Raw genomic sequence first — 13358 nt, forward strand, 5'->3', positions numbered from 1 at the left:
GTGGGATCCCTTGCTGTCCTTGGCAGAGGGGCTCCTGTGGGACAGGCAGGTGTCCCGGGCTGCTGCTGGCAGCACACTCTTGCAGAGCTGTGGGGAGCAGCCATGTCCTGTCCCCAGAGCTGTGTGTGGCCCGAGCAGCTCGGGGGGTGGGCGGATGGACACAGCTGTGCCAGGGCACGGGAAGGCAGCCGGAGCTGCTGAGGACATCACAGCTGGCAGATCCCCCCCCTAGAACCCAGAGAACAACACGTTTAGCTCCCCGCTCTTGCTGTCCCAGCAGCTTTCTGAAACTAAGGTATGTGCTAGAGTAAGGCACAGAGGCTTGGAGAATTATCGGCTGGTTCTTGGTTTCTGTCTGAAATACAATTCCTTCCTTCGGCTCTCTTGAAATTTGAGAAACATGCTCTTCCTGACACGGTTAATGTTTTTGTTGGTGCTGATCTTTGCACTTTGCATCAGTCCTACTCTTTGCGCCTGATTTCTGTGATGTTTACGTGTTATTGTAGCAGGGTCACCCAGACAGCCAGTTTCAAGGCTAGGTTCCTGAGAAGTTTTGGCCAGATAGAAAGTTTACTAATGGGTTTAAATGTAGTTCCCAGATGTGGAGAGTGCAGGGTGGGTAACTCAGGGTGCCAGATGAAAAGCACAAGACACTTCAGCACCTGTAGGTGCCTGAGCCAGCAGCTGTGGGGCCCTGTGGGTGTGCTGGGGCTTGGCCCTGCCGAGAGCACTGTGGGCTGCAGCCCCACCGTGCTCTGCTCTCTCTCTGTGGTGTGAAACTGCTGAGAAATAAATGCAGAGCTTGTAGCTCTGCCCTCAGATGTCTTACAACCAATTTGAGTTTAATGATGGCAGTAGAGCAGCTCTAATGTTTCACTGTGGTCTCTTATTAAAAGAAGTCCTTGTTGTACTTAAAGTGGGAAGTTCCTGGGAAGCTGTGGTTTCCGCAGGGGAGGCAGAGGGAGGCACCTCCACGTCTCTCACCTCACTTGACGGGATGTCCTGCAGAAATGTTTTCATTAGGGCCATCTATGGAGCTAATGCCTGTTCATTTAGTCAATTTATTTGGATTCATTAAACTATTTATTTAGTTACATTTATTATTCAGCTAAAATTTAATTTGCATTTGCTGTACTGACACCATTATTCACAGTTTAGAGCTAACACATACACGCTCCTGTGAGCTTACTTTGGCTGCAGTCAGAGAAATGCATCTCAGCTTCCTGAGACCTGACCAGGTACTTCTAGGACACTCCTCCTCTTCCCAGAGGTCTCTTGGTAAGGAAGAAGAATTGAAGCTATCAATACATCTGAAGTCCTTCAAAAATCACAAATCGCAAGAAAAACACGATGCTTATGTGATCTGAAAGTTGCTGCTGGCTCATGGGACTGAGGGGTGCCCAGTCGTGAGGCTCCAGAGCTCCAAGGCAAAGGAGTGATGCCTGGGTGATGGAGGGTGAGGAGCCCCTGGCTGTGGCACAGCCTCGCTGGAGGCAAGCAGTGGCACAGCTTGGTGGCCAGACCTTAGACCACCTGGTGCTTGGAGAAAGCTCCAGCTCCATAATCCCCGCTTCAGTTGCTGTGATTTTGTTTAAGTAGCATGGAGAGAGGAGAGGTGTTAGGAGATTGTGAGTGTGGTTTTGTGGTTTATTTGTGTTTTATATGGCAGAGCAGCGTGAGAGGAGAGAAAATTCGTCTAGAATCTACTTACTGGTTCACTGCCTGAATGCTTTGTGCTCGCCTCTTTAGTATGGATGGCTGTGCCGAGCCCGGGCGTGCCATAGTAACTGCCCTCGCCTTGTAATTCAATGCATCTCACTTGCTCAGGTTTGGCACAGCACCCGTCCCAGGCTGCACTGGTGTGGCACTCAAGATCGGGCTATTTATAACCACCAGGGCAGCATCCCCCGGGTGCCTGGGAGCCGTGTGAGCCCGGCTGTGCTGCGGCACGGCGGGACAGCAGAGCTGCGGCTGCGGGAGCCGCTCCGGGCCTGGCGCGTGTCGCGGCGGCTGCGGGCAGGGGCGAAGGCGCGCGGTGCACGAAGGTCTCCAGGCAGCGCTTTGGGGAAGCTGCTGCAAGCCCAGCATCCAGTTCTGGTGAGCACACGGGAGGTGGGATCCTGTGCGGAGTCGGCTGCCGGTCCTCCTGTGTCCTGCCACGCTGGGACCAAGTGGGCCTTTGGAGAAAGATCTGACTGCGAGGAGGCAGCGGAGGGCACGGGCTGTGCGTGGGAGCGTGCCATTTGGGGACTTCAGTGCATGTGTGAAACACAGCTGACTGTTCTGATCCGGTGCTGCATGAGCCAGGCATGGGAAACAGCCTTTTTGCAAACTGCTGCAGGCAAGTCACCGATCTCTTCCAGCCACGCAGCTCTGGCTCACCCGACGAGAGATCGCCCCTCTTGCCAAAGTCTCCCACAAGCTGCACTGTCTTCCCAGAGATGCCCGAAGCTGCCCAGTGTGCTGGGCTGTATCCAGACATCATCCCCAGTGAGGCGGTGACTGGAAGCCTGCAGAAGGGCACTGAATACATCCAAGACCTGTCTGAGGCCAAGGACAAAGAAGGAATGGTGACAGTTTGTGATAAGAGCGGTTTGATACCTGGCGTTGGCACGGTTGGCCTGCTCCAGCAGACAGAGGCATCCCATGCAGTGACTGTCCTTCCAGCCGACCTTGGGGACAGGCCGGCAGGGCTGGTTGATCATGCTCAGTCACTTGAGGCCTGCCAGAGCCGTGTGAAACTTGAGGACAGCGGCTTAGCGCACAGATCCTGCCGCCGGGAGGAGCACGTGGCAGCAGCTGACAGCAGTCAGGGCCCTGGAGCACGTTCTGCCGGCCCCGGCCACGGAGAGGGGAGAGCGGCCGTGCGCTTGGACGCCGCCTTAGTGGCTCCGGACAGCGTGCTGGAGTGCAGAGGTCCTGCTCCCTCCCCACGGAGCCCTGGGACACCATCCTCTGCTCTGCCATCAAGTGTGGGGAAAACCCTGCCAGCTCAAAGGGCGGTTGTGCTGCCTGTTTCCCGTGGTGAGGTGTCACCTAAGGCTCAGGACACAAGTGCTGGTTTTGTCATACAACCCACTGCCTGCCCCAGCAGAAGGTCAAGCTGCGATCCTGATTCCCAGGCACAGGTTCTGCCCTCAAAGCAGCAGCAGCAGAAGAAGAAAAAGAAGAAAAAGAAACTCCCTCTCCCAGGTGCTCACTCCCAGGGACTCTGTCCTGCTGCATGGAGCCACCACACGTATGCCCCTCAGGGGATGGGTGGCTGTGTGTGCCTGTGGGATGGGGCAGCACAAAGGAGAGGGGAGGGGAGCAGAGGTGATGTTTTAACTTCAGGTGAAGGAGGAAGGTGGCGAGGTATCCCACCTGGGTGTGTACCACAGAGGGACCTGTCTGTGCCTTGTCCGTGTCAGCAAAGCAAACTTAAGGGCGTTTTGCTTGTCTTTTTCTCAATTCATAAAGCAAATCCCTCTTTTGTTTGTGACTGCAAACATGGTCCTTGTAAAGGATGGGAGCAGATCTGCCCGGCCCAGCCTGCAGCAGCTTGGGTGGGAGTGTGCAGCTGTGAGGGACCAGCACAGGGAGCCTTTGGCTTCCTTCATGCAGGTTGAGGACAGGCCTGAGCTGCAGGGGTGGAGCAGCTCCATCAGCTGTGCTGAGGAGGGAATGTCCCTTCTGTTCCTTCACCCAGTGCGTTATTGCAGTGCAGTGGGGATGGCTGGCACCTCAAAATTGCACCAGAGCTGATAATAAGAAATGCATTCCAAAAGTTGGTGCTGGAAAAGGTACGGGGTTTAATTTTTAGTTTTGTCCCTCTAACAATTTCTCCAGTTACTAAATGTAGGGGAGGAAACTCCTCACTGTTAGAGCAGTCCCTGCCAACCAGGCTAACTCCCAGCAACAACGTCACTGACTTTTGGATCCGATAATCTTTGGAAAGGATTTGTGTCTGATTTTGGTTTAGAAGATTTGTTTGAATATAAATTTGTTATTAACTACCTCTTCCCAGGATCTGTGCTGGCTACCGCTGTGAGCAGCCAGCAGGTTCTGGGTTCAGGTGTGTGCCCTCCCTCACGCCAAGATCCAAGCGCTGGGTTCACCAGGTGCCTGCCACCACTGCAGCCTGGCTGTAAATAGGAAGCATGATTAAAGTAGTCCCTGTCACCTTGGCGTGTGAACTCCTTGTCCAGGTGCAGAGATGAAACCTAATCCTCCGTCTGATCCTTTGTGCCAGGTGTGACCGCAGACAGGCGAGTGCGGGTCGCTGCCCCGGTGCGGCGGTGCCCGGCCACGCTCTGCTCCGCTCCGCATGTGCGCGGGGATTGCTCCGCTGTGCTCAGGGCAGCGATGAGAACATCGCGTTACAGCTGGGCCGCCAGCCAGCACAGGCTGGAGCTCGGCAGCCTCCGCCGCACCTGCGGGTACGAGCTGCAGGTCGAGTGCAGGAGGAGGGTCCTTGCAGGGACACAGGCACATCCCTTGGAATGACAGGGGAGACCAGAGGTCACAGCCTTCGGTCGAGACCACAAACCCGCGTCTCGCGGCCGACGTGACGCGGCGGGGATCTCCGTCTGCAGCAGCGAGCGGGGCGGTAAGCGGGAGGAGCGGCCGGGCTTGCCCCTGGAGCGGGTGGAACTGCTTCCCTGTGACTCAGACACCTTCCGTGAGCCATCTGGGGTGCAGCGCACGGCAGCCAGAGCCGGCAGCCAGACACAGCTGCCAGCCTGTTTGCAGCTTGAAGTGAGAGCAAGGAACAGGAGAGAGGTCTCTGCAGGTGTCTTTAAGGTGTTCCTGGGCCTCCTTCTACTGTCACAAGTAAGCTGAAGTCCTGCAAAGTCGACGAGTGCCCCATGATGTGCCTCCCTCTGCGCCGGCACTGCTGAGGCCGCGGCACAGTCGGGCTCAGCGGGTGGGAGGAACCGGTGACCCACTTTAAGGCAGGTGGGTGCAGCTCTCCTTCCCTCAGGGAGCTCATGAGGTGAGTCAGCACCCAGCAGGCAGCACGGCCTCCACGCTGGCTCGCGCTTCCTTGAAACATACCCATTGTGTACAGAACCCCTCTGGAAAGCCTTGCCTGGCTCACATCTGAGGGTTAACCTGCTGCACAGCAGATCTTTCTCAGTCCAGACTTAACTTTCATTTCTAAACTTGGGACTGTGCTGTCTGGAGCTGGGTCCTCTAGCATAAGGAGACACGAAGGTGTTGCCACTACACATCTCTTGTCAGAAATTGCATAGCTGTGCCAGCCCTGCCTTCACTCAAGTAAGGAAAAGAGAGATGGAGGGTGTGAATGTGTTGTATTTCTGCAGACTAGGAACAGTATTCTGATTTCTGAAACACTAGGTGGTTTGGGGATCTTACACCACTGTGTAGTGAAAAGCAGAAGCGTGGTCCTCACTGTTGACTTTCCCTTGCTGAGTTCAGATTTTCCTGTCTCACTTTGCTTTGCTGCTGAAGGTGTTTGTTGTGCTCCAGACCGGCGTGTGCATGGGTTGCAGTGCCAGCCTTCCTTTCAGCCAAATTCTGCCTCTTTCCTGGCTGCTACAGCAGGAACAGAAGTTGAGTGATCCTGCCCTGCTTGGGTGGGCAGGGGCTGGGCCAAGCCTGGCTCGGGCGCCTGGCAGGTCATCCTGTCTGCAGTACCGGTAGCCCCAGGTGTAGCATTTCCATGGCGGCTTGTCTGCACTCCCTCCAGATCCCCACGTGTTCAGGCAGCCCAGGAGTATGGCTGTGCTGGCTGTAGGGTGTGACGAGGGGCTCTCCCCAGCCCTTTGGGCATGGTGTGGTTTTTCTGAAACCACATCTCTTGAGGCACTCTTGCACAGAGCTTTTCTTCCTCCTTTCTAGCATGACGGCAGCTTGCTGGAGCCAGAGCCAGGCCTCTCGTCTGACTTGCCCGTGGCTTCATCTGTCAAAGAAATGAGCAGCGAGTGCTGGGGACATATGCGCAGTGACAGGGAACATGAGCAGCAGCTGCTGAGCTGCTGAAGGCAGCCGAGGCTGTGTGAGGTTGCTCTGCTACCTGCTGCCTTTTGGAGTGGGTGTGCTCTGATTGCATTTTTTGCCCTTTCACCATGTCCCAAGTCATCCCTGACAGTCGTCTCTGAGGGTTTGCTGTTGGCACTTGTCATCTGGGGCAGGGACATGACCCTCCAGGGATGCTTTTGCAGGGCTTTTTGCTGCAGCCTCGTGTTGTGCTCCAGAGGTGTGCAGGAGAATGTGGTGTTGCCATCCCTCTTCTGCATTATGATGAAGGCTGGACAACTTCTGGGCTTCAGGAGCAGTTGGGGCTGATGGGGAAGACCTGGCTGTGACAGCTGTAGGACCTCAAGCCACAGTGCCAGTCTGTGAGGTGGGGAGGCTGAGCTGCTGTTTCCCCTGGATTGGGGACTGGTGCCTTGCTGGGAGGTGAGGATGAGGACAGACACCTGCCAGATGGAGCCGGCTGCAGGGCTGCAGCCTCGAGGCATTAGCCTGTCTTGGAGCTGTCCTGACCCTGTGCAGCCTTTCAGAAAGGCTGTTCCTGCTGCCTGGGAAAGCACCCCACCTGCTCCATCTGTGCTGCCTGCAAGTGGGTGCCTGAGAGCGCCAAGCTGGAACTGCTGGGTGTGACCTTGGGGGTCCAGCTGAGTGGGCCAGCCCTGCTGGGAGCACAGCCCGAGGAACACAATGCCTGCTGTTCTCCAGCACCCTCTGCCCCGGGTGTGTGGGGTGGTGTGCTGCCCTTGGGGCTGCGAGCAAGGGATACTCTGCCATCTCCCGGAGTTGCTATCAGTGGCTCTTTCCACTCTTCCAACTTCTCCTGCCAGCCCCTTAGCCCTCTTTACTGAGGTCCCCAGCCTTGTTCAGAGGATGTAGGCTCCTCTAGGAGACTGGCAGCTTCCTAGATTTTATCAGTTCTCTGACACTATCCACCTCACTGGAAAAGAAAACAAACCATTGCAGTGGTGAGGTGGGTGCAGAGAGCTCCCCGGCCCTGTGACGCATCTGTCTAAACGAGCACTTAAAATGTCGTCACCATTTTCTTGAATACAATTGCTTAGGCAAAGCCTCGCCCTGGCACCATGGGATCTCTGTGAAGTATTTTGGAAGTGCGGCGGGTGGCCAAACGCGGGCAGGGCCGTGGGAGCTGTTTGTGTGCCTGTGGAGTAACCGGGCTCCCACGTGATGCGCAGCGGTGCCGCTCGCCTCCCTCTCCCTCTCTGCTCTTTAACGTGTTGGTGCAGAGGTTACAGCTGCCTCCAGGCCGCAAAGCACCACACACCCTTTTTTTTTTAATTAAGAGGCTTCTTGAGACAGCTCAGTGTGGTGTACACTGACCCATCCTTCCTGCTCTCCTTCCCCCGCCCTCTCTGCACATGGTTTGTGGAAGATGCAAACACCACAGGCGAGCGAGAGCACCTTCATTATGCTGTGAGGAAAGGGAGGGAAGGTCCTGGCACACCTCTGTCTAGTAAACAGCAAATGCAGAATAAAACCCTTCCTGCCTTTTGGCCCCTGACTGGCTCGGGCTTTCCAGTGTCTAAGCCAGTCTCTGCAGCCCATTGGAGAGGACCTTGTCTAAACCCCTCTCTTCTTGCCCAGAGCACCAGTCTGGCGTGGCACTGATGAATGGCAGCGGCCCGCATGACAGCCTCAAGGGCGAGAAGGATGCCAAGCAGAATGGTCACGAGGAGGCTGACCCGGGAGAAGATGGGAACGACCAGGAGGTCATCGTCATACAGGATACGGGATTTACTGTCAAGATCTGTGCACCAGGGATAGAGCCCTTTTCCCTGCAGGTACCTGCCCTCGCCAGCTGGGGAAGGGGACAGAGGTGCTGGGCGGGTATTTGAGCCAGATCCTTTCAGCCAGGCAGGCAGGGAAGGAGGCAGTGCCTGGGAAGGACCCTGTTAGCCCCCACAGTCTGGACAGTACCTTCAGGCTGCTCACAGCTCCCTGACCTGTCTCTTCTGACCAGGACTAAGTGGGGAAGGAGGCAGTAAAGCATGGAGGGTGCAGGAGGCTGCCTGACCAGTGCCTTGAGAGAAACAAAGGAAGAAGAGACGTGAGCAAGAAGCTGAGGCTGCCTGGCCCAGGCCCGCCTGGGCATTGCAAGGACAGGGAGGGTATTTCATTCTGGATCCCAGGGGTGGAGCAAGGGGAAGGAGAACTTGCTGAGGTGTAGCCCTTTGTCCATCACAGAGGGGCGTGGGTATGGGGCTGAGCACAGGGAAAATGGCCTTCCCACTTCTGGGTCATTTTAAAGAAGTGTTGTGAAAACATGATTTCTGGGCCTGATTGAGGAAGGGAAAATCCCTTGCTTGCTCAGCAGTTATGACATGATGCTGCTTCAGGCCTGTCTGGGTTTGGTACAGTGACAGGTGCTAACACAGCTCAGGGAGCTCAAGCACTGGCCTGAAGACCAGTGGAATGATGCAGTCCCCACTTCCGTCTGCATGGAGATCTGTACCTCATGTCATGTGGACAGTGGCACGCTGCCAGGTCAGGATGGGCTCTGACAGGCCTGGTTCATAGTCCCAAAAACTAAAGTGTCTCTAATTTTGGGGAGAGGCATTTGGAATCTAAACACAGTGGGAAGTTCTTATCTCCTAAAGACTGGCAGAGAATGCAGCAAAATCCAATCCCCTGTGGAAATAGCTGTGTCTCAGACTGGCTTTTTGTCTCCTTTAAATCCCCCTGGCTGTTAGTTTTAATAGGCTAATAATAGCAGGCTGTGTTGTTTACAGCAGCTTATGTAAACTACCCCAAATCCTCCGGGTTTTCCAATGGTGTCAGTGGTGCTGGAGAAGAGCAGGGAGGTGGGGGAGCAGCCCCAGTGCTCAGGGTGGGTCTGGCCTCGCCTGAGCCCTGTGGAGGTGTGGCACAGACATACCATACATCAGGAGAGGAACTGGGCTGTTCTCCATGTGCAGCATTCAAGGACTCACCACTAATATGGTGTGAATGGATAAGGGAAGAACCTTGTAGTTTCCCCCACCACCTTTATTCCTTCACTGCCCTCTGTCACCTCTGTCCCATGCCAAGGGCTTGGTGCAGTGCCTGGCTGTTACATCTCTGGGTGCCAGGCCCTGTGGGGTGGAACTCAGGTGGCTGATCCTGCCAGAGGTGACAGTGCCCTCCCAGCAGGAGCAGAAGCGATCTTCCTGGCAAGGGAGGTGGAGTCTGCCTTGCCAAGCCCGGAGAGAGAGGTCCAGGAGGTTTTTCATATTGCAGCTGAGGGGCAAAGTTTGGCAAGAGCATGTGGGAGGGTAAACAATAATTGTCTGGGTTCTTACCTTCTTAAGGTTTCTCCTCAAGAGATGGTGCAAGAAATCCATCAAGTTTTGATGGACCGCGAGGATACCTGCCATCGGACCTGCTTCTCCCTGCAGCTGGATGGCAACGTCCTGGATAACTTTGCTGAGCTGAAGACGATTGAAGGGCTGCAGGAGGGCTCACTGCTCAAAGTGGTGGAAGGCAAGTTACTTCAGACTTGGGAGGGAATGGGTGGGGGTTTTCTTAGCGAGTGATTTTAGCCGCCTGTCAGCTCTTTCCTGTGGTTCCATTTTGAGGCCTGTGTGGTAAAGGAGTAAGCAATTGTCTAATTCGAGTTTCTTTCCTCACTTTTTGCTCGTCAGAGCCATACACAGTGCGAGAAGCCAGGATACACGTGCGCCACATTCGGGACCTTCTGAAGAGTCTTGACCCATCAGATGCTTTCAATGGTGTGGACTGTAACTCATTGTCCTTCCTGAGTGTCTTCACTGAAGGAGACCTGGGAGGTACGGGTCAAGAAGGCTTCTCTGGTGTGGTCAGTGGTTTCATCCCCTGACTCCTTGCTTAGTTAGTAACAATCAGCTGTCCTGTGTCATTTAGGCGTGCAGAGAATACTTGGAGCATCCCTCCTTGAATGATGACTGGAGGAGGTAATGCTGCACTTTTCATAACTGACTTCATATCTCTGTCCATTCTAGACACTGGAAAACGGAAGAAGAAAGGTACAGAAATGGAACAAATTGACTGCACCCCTCCTGAACATATCCTGCCAGGTAGCAAAGAGAGGCCCCTGTGTGCCCTTCAGCCCCAGAACAGAGACTGGAAGGTAGAGTCCTCCTGTGTCATTGAAACAGCTGTTGGCACATTCCTCACAGCAAACTGGTGGTCTGGGATTGAAAGCTGAGCTGAAGTGGACTTTGGGATTTGCTCTGCTTGGTGCTTAACAAGTGCTGGGATAGCACTGCTTAGCCAAAAGAATAAAGTCCGGGAGCTAGTGTGCAAAACACTGGACGTGGTGTCTGGACATCTGCAGAGTGTGGAAAGGCCAGGCTTGCTGGGATGGGTGGCAGAGAAGGGAAAGCAGCATTCCTCTGCAAAAGTCCTGGAGACGGGATCTGCAGGTCACTACAGATTGCCCTTAGCTTTCCCATGCCCTCCCACTCGGATTCTGGTTTAGAAGCTGCCAGCTGCCAGTTGAAAACAAGTACAGCAAGAAATCCATGCTCTGTGCAACCCAAAGGCCCAGGGTGTGTGTTTTCACCCATGTCTCACGGAGTGAAGGGCAAGCTAGTGGAGTGGAGAGGGCTCAGGAAGCTGTGCTCTGGAGCCAGGTGCGTTTGTAAGCTCTGTTTCTGGAATCGAGCAAGGGCAGCAGGTAAAAGGGATCTGGCATGTACACTGAATGACTCTAACTCAAAGACATTAATTCCTGCTGACAGGAGTTGTTTTTGTTCTGCTATAGCCTTTGCAGTGCCTAAAGGTCTTGACGATGAGTGGCTGGAACCCCCCACCCGGTAACCGGAAGATGCACGGGGACCTCATGTATTTGTACGTCATCACGGTGGAGGATCGGCACGTCAGTATCACTGCCTCTACTCGGGGATTTTACTTGAATCAGTGAGTAACTGAGATTCTTCTGTCCTGCCCTGCAGCAGCCAACTGGAGAACAAATCACAAACAGTTTCAGCTTTTTTTTTTTTTTCCCCTCTGGCAGAAACAGCCTATTTTAATTTGTTGCTCATATGAGTTTGTGGGAGTTGCTATACGGGATTGGGCTGTTCTGTTATGCCTGGTACCACTTCTCCACAGTGGCTAAATGCCTGGTGCTTTAGGGAAAGTTTAAACATCCCATAATGTCATCAGCTATTTAGTGCGTTTTGAGTTGGGAGAAAATTCCTCTCTGACTATTGCAACTATCTCATTTTGCCCTAAAGCAAAAGCACAGCCTGTCAGAACTCCCTGAGCTGGATGCAGATTTGACTACAAATAATTTCTCTTTTTATTTTTTTTAATGATAACTGTGAGAGGCTGTGGTGGCTGTGCCTGTTGAAGCGGCTGTGCTGAGGGGATTCTCTGTTAAGCAAAGGCACCTTTGGTGTGTTTGGGAAGTTCTGTGAAATCAGTCCTTCCCAGCCATAAAAACAGAAGCTCTCCTGATTCTGGGGATGGCTGAAGAGGGTCTAAATTAAAAAACCATCAGGGCCAGGTACAGGGTTACTGGCTGTTTCATGTGGGTAGACTGGGTGAGTCTGCCTCTTTGCCCCATGGTCTCCCATTTTGCCGGCAAGGGCACATGGTGCAGCCTTTGATACTGTGCATGTGTGAAGAGCTCTCAGTCATGTTCCACGGTCCTAGGGTGTGAAATGTCACAGGTATGACAATGGCTTGTGACCGATTCTTTTTTTCTCTTGCAGGTCTACTGCATACAACTTCAATCCCAAACCTGCAAACCCCAGTTTTCTCAGTCATTCCTTGGTGGAACTACTTAACCAGATCAGCCCTACCTTCAAAAAAAACTTCTCCGCTCTGCAGAAGAAACGGTAGCAGTGCTTCTTCCTCTCTAGTTCCTTGAGCAGTCCAGTGTGAAGCTGGGGAGGCTCAGCTGGTTGTGGGGAGCTGGATGCCACTGTGCAGCAGCAGGGATTGCAGCGCCTGCTTCTCGGAGCTCATGTAGTGGGGGGTGTTTGGCACACGTGAGTGGAAGCTGCAGGGACCACAGAGCACCTGACTGGACGACAGGGCAGCACCCTGAGGATCCCCTGATCCACAAATGAGTCTGAAGCATAAATATCAGTGGAAGTAACATAAGAGGGCTTTTGTGTAGGCTTACAGTGGAGAGAGGCTGGTTATTTTAAACATGTCTGTGCATGTTAATATTCTGTAATTTCGTCTAGCTCCTATAATAATAATACAACAACAATAAGGCATTGTTTGATTCTCCCGTCCTTGCTGCAGGGACCATTTGTTCTGCTCCAGGACAGTGGGTCCTGTGCAAAGGCCTGTCATTCCTCGCAGTCACTTAATGAACTGCCTTGGCTCAGCAGGGTGTGGATTGACAGGCACATTGTGTGGCTTTTGGGGGCTCTGCTCCTGCTTCATTAAGGAGATGAAAGTGACACTAGAAAAGGGCTGAAATTAGCAGTAGCCTCCAGCCACCACTGTGACTATTTGGCCATTTAAAAATTACTGTACTTTATTGCTTCTTGGGCTAGAAGTAGCTACAGATGAGCCCCCAGCCCCTGCTGAGAGCAGACAGATTGCACAAGAGACCTTCAGCGGTGCTTGGGATTGCACTGTGGGCTGCTGTTACATCGTGACCTGTAAGAACCAGTGTGAAAACACAGGGAAAATTCTCTTGGAATGGAAAGGATTCTTCCGTTATAAATATATAATTGTTGTTTCTCCCAAACCAGGGTTCAGAGACACCCCTTTGAGAGGATAGCCACTCCCTTCCAAGTGTACAGCTGGACAGCTCCGCAAGCAGAACACGCCATGGACTGTGTCCGGGCAGAGGACGCCTACACTTCTAGACTGGGCTATGAGGAGCACATACCTGGACAGGTACTGGTCTTGCTTTGCCTGACGACGCTGGCAAGAATTTTGCTGCCAGCTGTGCCGAGAACAAGTTAACTTCCAAATAGTAACCTCTGTTATTTGTGGGAGGGTTTTGGTCTTCAAGGGAAAACTTGCAGGAGTCCTTGTTCTTCACAGGGCCCTTGACTACAGGGGCTGTGCTGCTCAGGCTGCAGCTCCATGAGCACAGAAGTGACTGAGAGGAGCAGCTTCTGCTCGGATGTTCATAAACTCTATGTCCCTTCTCTGAAGAGTGCCACTGCACAGGAGGCAGACCACTCCCTCGTGCCAGTCAGGCCTGGAATGGCTCCTGTGTCTCTGAGCAGACTGCTCCAAATGCTTCAGCTGCAGCTTTGTAGCACAGAGGGGTGCAGGGCAGCAGTGGCCAGCTGTGGGCAGCACGTGCCTGCAGTGTGACCACAGCACTGGCTAATGACACCTGCCCCGTGCTGCCCCTTCAGTGACACTGCCCTGCACTGGCTGGGCTGATGCAAGGTCTGTCCCAAAGTGCTGTTGAATAAAGTCCACTC

General features: G+C 53.8%; 1 protein-coding gene across 2 annotated transcripts in view; it reads left to right on the forward strand.

Moving 5' to 3' along the window:
- The window catches only part of CLUH (clustered mitochondria homolog), a 32757-nt gene that overhangs the window by 3561 nt on the left and 15838 nt on the right, over positions 1–13358 (forward strand). Inside the window, exons 1-8 of one of the 2 annotated variants that reach the window (XM_040082096.1) lie at positions 2039–3192; positions 7582–7778; positions 9285–9456; positions 9618–9761; positions 9954–10081; positions 10718–10872; positions 11670–11795; positions 12669–12816. In XM_040082096.1, coding sequence (XP_039938030.1) covers positions 2310–3192; positions 7582–7778; positions 9285–9456; positions 9618–9761; positions 9954–10081; positions 10718–10872; positions 11670–11795; positions 12669–12816 — 1953 coding nt within the window. In that variant the 5' untranslated portion in view covers positions 2039–2309. Of the gene's footprint in view, positions 1–2038; positions 3193–7581; positions 7779–9284; positions 9457–9617; positions 9762–9953; positions 10082–10717; positions 10873–11669; positions 11796–12668; positions 12817–13358 lie in introns of those variants that run through there. The other variant, XM_040082097.2, reaches the window with a different exon arrangement.

The sequence above is a fragment of the Hirundo rustica genome, chromosome 19 (assembly GCF_015227805.2).
Source record: "Hirundo rustica isolate bHirRus1 chromosome 19, bHirRus1.pri.v3, whole genome shotgun sequence".
Taxonomy (NCBI): domain Eukaryota; kingdom Metazoa; phylum Chordata; class Aves; order Passeriformes; family Hirundinidae; genus Hirundo; species Hirundo rustica.